Raw genomic sequence first — 10,082 nt, forward strand, 5'->3', positions numbered from 1 at the left:
TTTTTAGGCTACATTGTTTAGATTACTATCGCAATTCCATGACATAAAAATTAAAGAGATTTAAATCGCTTACAGATTTAGAATTATTTTATCCCGCATCGTTGTTTATTTTTGATCCTCACAGTAATTTAATATTTTGTAAGATAATATTTTGTAAGATTATATATCACTTATTGTATTTGTAGTACAATTTTATATTTTAATATTATATTGTTACTACTGAGGAAAAGATTTCAATCATATATTCTTAATTAAAAATATTTTATATACATATAATCGTGCACATAACACAAGTGTCTCTTTAAATACTTCATTGATGATTGTGGACTCCGCTTTTCATGCTTTCCTGCCTTCGACTGTCAGTCGATGCTTTGTTCGCATTCTAAACTCTCGCAGGAGTCCCAACGGTGTAGCTATGATGGTGAAGTCAAAGACGGTGCTGCTTCCTCTTCCGGGATATCTACATAAACCGGATCGCCTATACGAACAATTCCATTTGGTCCTCGTAGACCAACATGAATTCCCATAACTGGACTGTCGCCAACTGCGGGTCGAATTTGCGGATCGGTTATCTGTCTGTAACTGTCAGAAAAACATTTCTCGTTAATGACACGAGGTATCATCTAAATTTTTCTCGACATTTCTTGTAAAATATAACTCTTTTGTAAGTCGTATACTTTTAGATTTATATCTCGATGTATAAAACAAAATTTTGTACATTATATATTTTTAATATACCTTTTTAAAGTCTTCACAGGTTCGACTTTGGTACTTTTTGTTCCAGTTTCTGGATTTACTGTAGTGAGAATGCATCTTGTGCATGGCCTAACATTTCTGAAAATCACGTCTCCGATTTTCACCCAGTCCCATTTATCTTCTTCATAAGCAATGGCACCCTTAACCACAAAATTCATACGGAATTGCTGCGGTGTGACAGGTTCATCCAGTCGGCTATTAAGTTCTGCTACCGAAGCTTCGTTGATCAAAGAAAAACTCGATTCATCTGGATAGGCTCCCTATTGACGGAATAACCTCTTGCAGTTTTCCTATGTCGTGCATTGTTTGAAACGAAATGACTGAATTTCGATATTTAATTCGCTATGTAAAATTATTAGAATATATGTATAATTGTATAATTACATTATGCGTTATTCTACATTATACAGCAAATTATTTTTTCTATGATATGGACGACATAAGAATATTTTTTTATTATCGATCAAATTGATAGTTTTGTTATAATAAAATATTTTTGTCCTCGCATAGTAATAACGTTAGTAACAGATACACGACGCAGGAAAATCAAGTAAATTGATTCATAGCGGGAAGTTAAAAAGTGCTTCTTCCGTTGGAAACAGTTGTAAAAAATTAAATAAAATAGAAATGAGCAAGAAGTACCAGTACAGTTGATAAGCACAACAACTCATAAATAATGATTATAATGATGGAAAGATTGTTCAGATTCCAAGGAATAAGAAATAGAAAAAATAATTATTAGAAATAATTTACTAAAAAAACGTTATGTATTTATTAACTCATAATAAAAAAATTAATCGACAAATATAAATTATATTTATTAAATCTCGTATATCTTATATTGTTGCGGAAAAAGTACTTACGGTATCGGTCGTTGTTAGTAACGGAAAGTAATTTTCATTTTTTTTTCTTATTTCTCTCGCCGGTCGATCTAATGGATAGTAGACCAACCTAAGACCGGTATCCTCTTGAAGAAGGAAGCGTGACAGCCATCGAGCAACTTCTTCACCGCAATCGCGCGCCGGTACCGCTTGACCCCAAACAGCGACTTGGAAAGGTTTGCCGCGAAGCTGAGCGAGATCTATCGATATCGACATCATGCCTGGAGCGCGAAGCGTCAATATGGAACCGGAATATTCAGGTATTATCTACAACAGACGAAGACTATAAATAGAATAATTAGCAATACTTGCGACTACTAGCTTGGGACTACTAGTTATTGAAAATCGAAATAGTAGAATATATAATATAACAATTCGTAAACACACATAAACAGGAAAAAATGGTTGAGTTATTGTGTTCATTGCTCTTTCATTAATCTATTTTTCATTTCTTATAAAGTTAAAATATTGTACGATATCATAACAAAGAATAATTAATATTATTAAAATATTATTACATTTAATATTACAATTATTACAATTAACAAAATATTATTACATTTTTATTATATGAAAGAATAAGTTAAATCTTGTAGCTTTTCTTACATTGACCATTTTGGGTAACTGTCTGGCGGTGAGAAATCGTCCTTCGAGATCGATGACCATTAACGTTCGATCCTTCAACCAACCCGATCTCAGACCCAATTTAGTACATTCCATTTCTTTCATGCGAATTATGCCGAGTGATTTAATAGGAAATACCATTATATCGCTCAATTCCCCGACTTTTCGCCATTTTGACGGTGACTGAGGCTTCTGTTTCTTAATCCACCACCACCATATAACAAAAACAGCCGTGCCAGCGCCCACGGCAGCAGCCGTGACAAACGCAAGTCGTGTTCTGTCTGAAAAAATGAGTGAAAAAAGTACAAGTTAGTAATATAATCAAATTAAATTAAAAAAGGGCAAATAAAAACCAACGCAATATGTGGAAAGTATATTTTATTATATAATTCAATAATCACATATAAAAACGTATATTTCCGATCATTTTCAGTGCAATATAATAAGTCAAAAAAGATCAGAAATAGAGTGATTCGTGAAATAGAGTGAACTATGATAAAGTCGATGAAATCCAGTATGGATAAAATAAATTAAATTAAATTAAAAAGTCAAACGCAAACAGATACAAAAATAGAAATAAATTAATTAGATCTCGTTAACAATAGCTATGTAAAATTGTCTCTCACGTCATTCAAAAAATGTAAGAATAAGAATAATAAATTTACATCTGGCATCTTCAAGTGATCTGAAGAAAAGAGCGAAACGTTTGTTTTGATATGTGATTATAATAAAATACACGCTCCATCTATCGCAGCTCTTATTTGTCCTTTCTTTAATTTAATTATAAGAATTTTACTTATTTTATTTATTTTATTTATTAATATAATTTTTTCATTATTTGCAATTTTATTCGTTGATAGGTTCTCTGAATTTTTAAGAGCAATCTCTCTTTACAGAAAATATCAAGACAATATTTTACGAGATTACATAAGAGATTAGCACAGAAGTAAATTTAATGATTTCAATCAATTTCCTCCTCTCTCTCTACTTTTGACATATATCAATTTAAAATTTGCTAATTTTATCGAGAAGTAGACCGTGACAAACCTGAGTTGTTTATAAAATTATCGAATTTATCTTTCAGGTCACATGTTCGATAAACGTGATCGAGCGTTTAAGTCGCACAGCAACTCACTTCTCGTACAAAAAATTAGGTCTACGAGATGCATAACCGGTTTTATGAGTCCCGGAAACGTTTCATAAAATGGTCGTTAAACGAGGCCGTTTAATCATCTACCGCAATGTAATGTACATACATATAACAGATACAATAGCTGTACTACTGAGAGAAAAGCCGGCAAACAAAAGCAATTTCAATTATCAAAATATTTCAAATAGATACTTTCAATATAAATGCACTCGTGTGCGACAGAGAAAATTGATGCAAGCACCGAGTTTGAGGATATTTAATTTACTGTTATTTTTGAAACCACGCAGGGACAGGTGTGTAATGTGCATTCATTGTTTTTGTACTTTTCCCTTGTCGGTGCATAATGATATGCGTACGCGCGAGACCGGTTAACTCATACACGATGCAATTGAATGCAACGAGGTGCAACGAACCTCGCACAGCTCGTACGGAATTCTTTCCGCGAATTTTTCAATCCATATTTTATAATATAGATTTCTTCGTTTTGAAATGGAATGCATTTTCAGATATAAACGACGGATAAGCTTCTACCCGAGAAGACCCGTTAATCTGACATAAGTGTTAAATAGCTAATTAATACTCTGCATGCAAATCACATGGGTCTACTGTTTCTTTGATAGCACCATATTTCAGATGATATCACCAGCATTATAAATGCAATGTGGTTTATGCAAGGCAAAATAAATATTTGCGATGTAAATTTCATTTGTTACAAATTTGGAATACAAGTTAAATTTTCGTGTGATATAATCTTCAGGGAGATTAATTTATTAAATTTTTTAACGAATAAAAAAAATGTGTATGACATCTTAAAATTTTATCATTCCTTCAATACATTAATAACAGAGATTTCTAATAAGTCATATTTCTTTTTGAAGCAAAGAATACTTGATCGAAGAACAACACGACATTTTTGCATTTTTGCGATTAATGATAAGGGAACACCGATTAATGATAGTCGACTTTAAAAATATGAGGAAAATTAGGCGCGACAATTAGGTTACATAGAAGAAAGAAACGATATTTTTTTATTATTATCGCACATCTTGAGCTATCTATCAATTTTTTAATAAATAAAAGCAAGCACTCCAAGATAACAGGATAACAGAAAAGCAATAAACAGATAATAATAAATCGAATAAAGACAGATTTTAATCAGGTGCAATCATAGCGATTTTCTTATGCAATGACTTTTTCGATCAAAAGAAAATCCGACCAATAAGAACGAAGAAGGTTTGCTATTGAGTTATTCATTAGCATTATTGCAAAGTGACATATACATCTTCAAGACTTCGTATCGCAAAATACTTTATCGCGCGTAAGATCTTCATATATAAATTATTTTCTAGCTATCTCTCTGTAAATAGGATAACAAACACACTATTACAATCAGCAACTATTACATTCGATCTTTCGAACATATATGTTCTAAAAGGGGAGATCCCATCGTATAAATTTCTAGGGAACTACGCACCCTTCGCAAAATCAATACAAGAAAGAGGCATATTCCCATAGAATACAATGGGAAAGTAGCTGCCCTTCCATGCTTCATACATGACTTTATCACTTTGTCCATTTAAAAAGATTAAAGTATAAATATAAATATAAGTGATAAAAGTAAATTAAAAGTATATTATTATGATAATTAATTGAAAATTATTTTTATTAATAATAAGTAATTAGCAGAGATTATTAACAGATCATAAATTATACTTTTTTTATGAATTATACTTTTTTCCTTTGATAATTGTACTAATATAAAAATTGCATATTTTTGTCAAACCATTTGTTCCATTCAATAATATTTAATACGAGGAAAAGTTACCGCTCGTGAGAGGAATAAAATTGAGAGAAAACATACGCATTGTTCGTAGGAAATGTGCCGTGCGAAATGCATGGGTTCCATGCAGTTATTCCACGAGTTATAATGGTTTTTCACTCTTACGCCTTTCTGTTCTGGAATGTTACCTTTATATAATAACATACTGCTTTACTTTAGTTTATAGTCGGAACACGCAAATAAATACATCTGTTTATTATGTTACGTTACACATTATATTAATTAAAGATAGCAAGATAAAGACAGATATATTATCGAGATAAAAGATATTTCATTCATTTAAAATGCATATAAGTGGAATTGATTAACTTCATCAATTACATTATCTTTTTCTCTTTTTGAATATTATTTCTTTCTTCTTATTGACCAAAATTTAGAAGTTTTTTGTTATTCTTCTGAATGTGTGAGGATTTTATTAGCGTTGTTAAATTACACAAATTCTTCACTTTGCCTAAATTTATTATATATAACATCATTATTATCAATTCAAAATATCACGAGGCAATATCACGAGTCATTGATCTTCTTATCGTATACTCTATTGCATCATTTTTCTCTCGCATTATACATATTATTGATTTTACTTAACCATTTTTCAAACTTATAATTTCACAATAATATTTATGTTTAATAGTCACATATTTGATTACGTATTTGCATATCAAATTTTAAAAAATTTGCAACACAGATCGAAATATTCCTGTGTGAAATAATTATTTTTTTCTTGTATGTATATTTTTATCGCACTTCCACTTGCATCCGGCTTAATTTTCATTCTCCTCTTTCTCAGTCTTATCATATGTTCCTTGCAGTCTTATCATTCTTTTCGCTTTTTATCAATTTTATGTATATAAGCGTGTTCTCAATATTGATTCACATTGCTTATCTTTCTCGGAAAAAACTTTCGATGAACAATTAAAGATATTAAATCAACATTCTTCTGTGTCGAATAAATCGTGATATACTGAACGATACTAATAGAGTATATTTACCCATGATCAATGTCAAGGTCGCAACGAAGCAGCCTTGCGGATCGCAGTCCCACAGAAACCTGCCTTCGGCAAATATTCCTCGGGATCTCGAAGAACGATCGGTCGCGAACAAACCTCGTCTCCTCGCAGCTTTTGCGATACTAGCTTGGGCTTCACGTGCAAACTATGAGCATCTCCTTCCTCACGACGGATAAGACACCGTTATTTATTCGTGATAGGCCGTGCTATCTTCTTCCAACATTGTAACGAGACACAGCCGTCGACGCAGAGGCAGAAAGCAATCGACGTGCTGTGCAAGAGTGTCCGTTCAGAATTGGGACGCTGCTTTCTACGGGCGTGGGTGGCACATGCGCCGGTCACATCTGACGCGGTCGGTCTTTCTCCGAATTTTTTTTTCAGGAATCAGTCGCGCGATCAAATGTCAAACTGGTAGTTGTACGATTTTTGCGAAACTGTCAAAATTATTATAACAAAGATTATTCCCCCGCAGTTATTTTCCTGTGTAAAATAATTTTCCAGAATAAGACGTTTTGACAAATGTAAAAAATATATATTGATTTAAGAGAGAGCTATAATTTTAAAAGATAAAATTAAGATTAAAGAGATTTCAGGCTTTATTCTTGAAAAGATTTAAGAAATTCGAAATTTTCTAATCCACAATTTTAATTTTATTACTATTTGCCTTTCGTTAAAGCTAAAATTAATATTGTCATTCCATGCTTCGCAATTTCAGATTTCGCGCGTTGCAAAGTGCGCAAAATCAAATAAAACGAACGCCCAGCCCTCCAATTATTTTCCTGTGTAAAATAATTTTCCAGAATAAGACGTTTTGACAAATGTAAAAAATATATATTGATTTAAGAGAGAGCTATAATTTTAAAAGATAAAATTAAGATTAAAGAGATTTCAAGCTTTATTCTTGAAAAGACTTAAGAAATTCAAAATTTTCTAATCCACAATTTTAATTTTACTATTATTTGCCTTTTGTTAAAGCTAGAATTAATACTGTCATTCCATGCTTCGCAATTTCAGATTTCACGCGTTGCAGAGTGCGCAAATAAAACGAACGCCCTGCCCTCCAATTATTTTCCTGTGTAAAATAATTTTCCAGAATAAGACGTTTTGACAAATGTAAAAAATATATATTGATTTAAGAGAGAGCTATAATTTTAAAAGATAAGATTAAGATTAAAGAGATTTCAAGCTTTATTCTTGAAAAGACTTAAGAAATTCAAAATTTTCTAATCCACAATTTTAATTTTAGTATTATTTGCCTTTTGTTAAAGCTAAAATTAATATTGTCATTCCATGCTTCGCAATTTCAGATTTCACGCGTTGCAGAGTGCGCAAATAAAACGAACGCCCTGCCCTCCAATTATTTTCCTGTGTAAAATAATTTTCCAGAATAAGACGTTTTGACAAATGTAAAAAATATATATTGATTTAAGAGAGAGCTATAATTTTAAAAGATAAGATTAAGATTAAAGAGATTTCAAGCTTTATTCTTGAAAAGACTTAAGAAATTCAAAATTTTCTAATCCACAATTTTAATTTTAGTATTATTTGCCTTTTGTTAAAGCTAAAATTAATATTGTCATTCCATGCTTCGCAATTTCAGATTTCGCGCGTTGCAAAGTGCGCAAGATCACATAAAACGAACGCCCAGCCCTCCCCCCACGATGCCACCGACTGACCAACTGTCACTCAACTGACGCGCATTGACGCATATTTTCATCGATGATCATCGGAAAATTGCGACTATTAACTCCGTATCACGGAAAGTGCTTCGATGTTTTCGCGAAGATTTTCCAGGAAAAGCGACAGATCGATCGTTTGATCGTTATTGGATAGATGTAAATCCACCATAGTCTTACGTAGGACGCGCATAAATAAAGAAGCGTATCTAACCGTTCCTTCAATTATATACATTTCGCTTTGTCGAGGTAAGTAGAGCAGTAAATCATCGATGATCTATCCTTTCGTCAAATATATCTTAATTATGTTTTTCATTGTTCCATCAATGTTTAATAGAGTTTTTAGAACTTAATTTTTTTTATGAAAAGGTTAAGATTGAAAATTTATGTGTTATGACATATATCTGGAATTTACTGTACTTTTGTGAACGTCACAACTATTCTGTATGCTTAATGATGTTTTTAATGAGTATTTTACATGCTCATAACGCAAATCATTCGTCAACATGCAGAATGTATGTTGTAACCTGTTGTGATATGATAAGTAAGATTTCCACTGGGAGCGTAATATTATCACTCACTGCATTGATCTATAGTGATTAAAGAAAATTTAATATCGATAATAAATATATAAAATAGTTTTAGTTTTAATAAAAAATATATAAAAATGCAATTTATCTTGTTACAGCTATCAATATGCCAATTTTATACAGTGTGGTAGCTCGTGGGACAATCATATTGGCGAAACATGCCGCTTGCATTGGAAATTTTGAGGAAGTTACAGCTAAAATCTTGGCTAAGATACCGCCAGAAAATGACAAACTAACATACTCCCAAGGGCCTTATCTTTTTCACTATATTTGTGAAAATTACATCATTTACATGTGCATTACGGATGATGTAGGTATTAAGAATATTGAGGCAAAATTTTTGACATAAAGCATAATGAGATTTTATTTCAGGATTTTCAAAGATCTAGAGCATTTTTATATCTTAACGAAATTAAGAGAAGATTCTTGGCTGTTTATGCACCAGGTGCTCAAACTGCCTTAGCATATGCCATGAATACCGAATTTGGCCATGTTTTAGCCAATGAAATGGTAATACTAGATTATAAAGAAAAACTGATTATACTTTGAAAAAATTGTTTTTACATTTGTCTCATAACATATTTTTGTTTTTTTTTTTTTAGAAACATTACAGTGAGTCCAAAGATCTTGACAGATTATCAAAGGTTCATGGTGAACTAGATGAACTTAAAGATATTATGGTGAAAAATATTGACAATATAGCAATGCGTGGTGAACGATTAGAGCTGCTTGTAAACAAAACGGAAAATCTATCTGCCAATGTATATAAAACTATGTTTAAATGATGAAATCGATTTTGTTAATCATTGAATATTATAATAAATTTCATTTATTTTTCTATTTCAGTCTGTTACATTCAGAAAGACGAGCAGAAATTTAGCGCGTTCCTTATTTTGGAAAAATGTCAAGATTTACTTTATTGTTGGTTCAATTTTGATCGTAAGTTTAATATTGCAATCGATTTTGATTCTTTTCAAATTCTGCCAGTCTAACGTCATTTTCTCTCCTGCAGGTTGTAATATATGTGATTGTCTCTATAACATGCGGAGGTTTAGCTTGGCAAAAATGTGTGGGAAATTAATGTATATTCATGGTAAAGTGTTCCAATCCCGAATGAATAAATGTGGATTAAAGGAAAATGTGCGGAAGCTTAGAACGAGACTGACGACGATAATTAATTTACAAAATTATAACTTATAAACAAGCAAATTTATTATTATATCTAAGTTTTTCATAATATGATAAGAACATATACTAATATGTACGAATATATATAAGTGCGCAATATTTATATCTATAATGCTTATATAATCGTTATTTTACAAGGAATATAACACAATTATAGTTGATAAGATATATACACTAAAATAGATTTTGATTTTTTACTCCAGGATATGCACATTATATCTTCTACAAAAATAAAAACAGTATAGTCAAATGTTAATATCTTCGTTTATAATTTCTCACATGTTCTGTTTTATAAAAAAACGAGCGTGGAAATTTTGTTTGAAATTTTACGAAGATTATTTTCTTGCTACTGATCCTCATGATATAG

The 10,082-nt window shown here is 31.3% G+C and overlaps 2 protein-coding genes across 2 annotated transcripts; one reads left to right on the plus strand and one right to left on the minus strand.

The window, feature by feature from the left end:
• Positions 1–227: 227 nt before the first annotated feature.
• On the minus strand, positions 228–6,560 carry LOC145965288 (mitochondrial amidoxime-reducing component 1-like). The gene is made up of 5 exons (XM_083088735.1): positions 6,244–6,560; positions 2,244–2,542; positions 1,620–1,904; positions 739–1,016; positions 228–582 (listed from the first exon to the last, which is right to left on the minus strand). The coding sequence occupies exons 1-5, from the start codon at positions 6,245–6,247 to the stop codon at positions 414–416; spliced, it is 1,035 nt and encodes a 344-aa protein (XP_082944861.1). The 5' UTR covers positions 6,248–6,560; the 3' UTR covers positions 228–413.
• Positions 6,561–7,913: 1,353 nt separating this feature from the next.
• On the plus strand, positions 7,914–9,971 carry Vamp7 (vesicle-associated membrane protein 7). The gene is made up of 6 exons (XM_083088747.1): positions 7,914–8,186; positions 8,626–8,837; positions 8,900–9,037; positions 9,130–9,288; positions 9,374–9,466; positions 9,540–9,971. Exons 2-6 carry the CDS (start codon positions 8,634–8,636, stop codon positions 9,606–9,608), a joined length of 663 nt encoding a protein of 220 aa, XP_082944873.1. The 5' UTR covers positions 7,914–8,186; positions 8,626–8,633; the 3' UTR covers positions 9,609–9,971.
• The last annotated feature ends 111 nt before the right edge of the window (positions 9,972–10,082 follow it).

Source organism: Camponotus vicinus, unplaced genomic scaffold (genome assembly GCF_025532165.1).
Source record: "Camponotus vicinus isolate PSW18456_S1 unplaced genomic scaffold, iyCamVici1.0 SCAF_1, whole genome shotgun sequence".
NCBI classification, from domain to species: Eukaryota; Metazoa; Arthropoda; class Insecta; order Hymenoptera; family Formicidae; genus Camponotus; species Camponotus vicinus.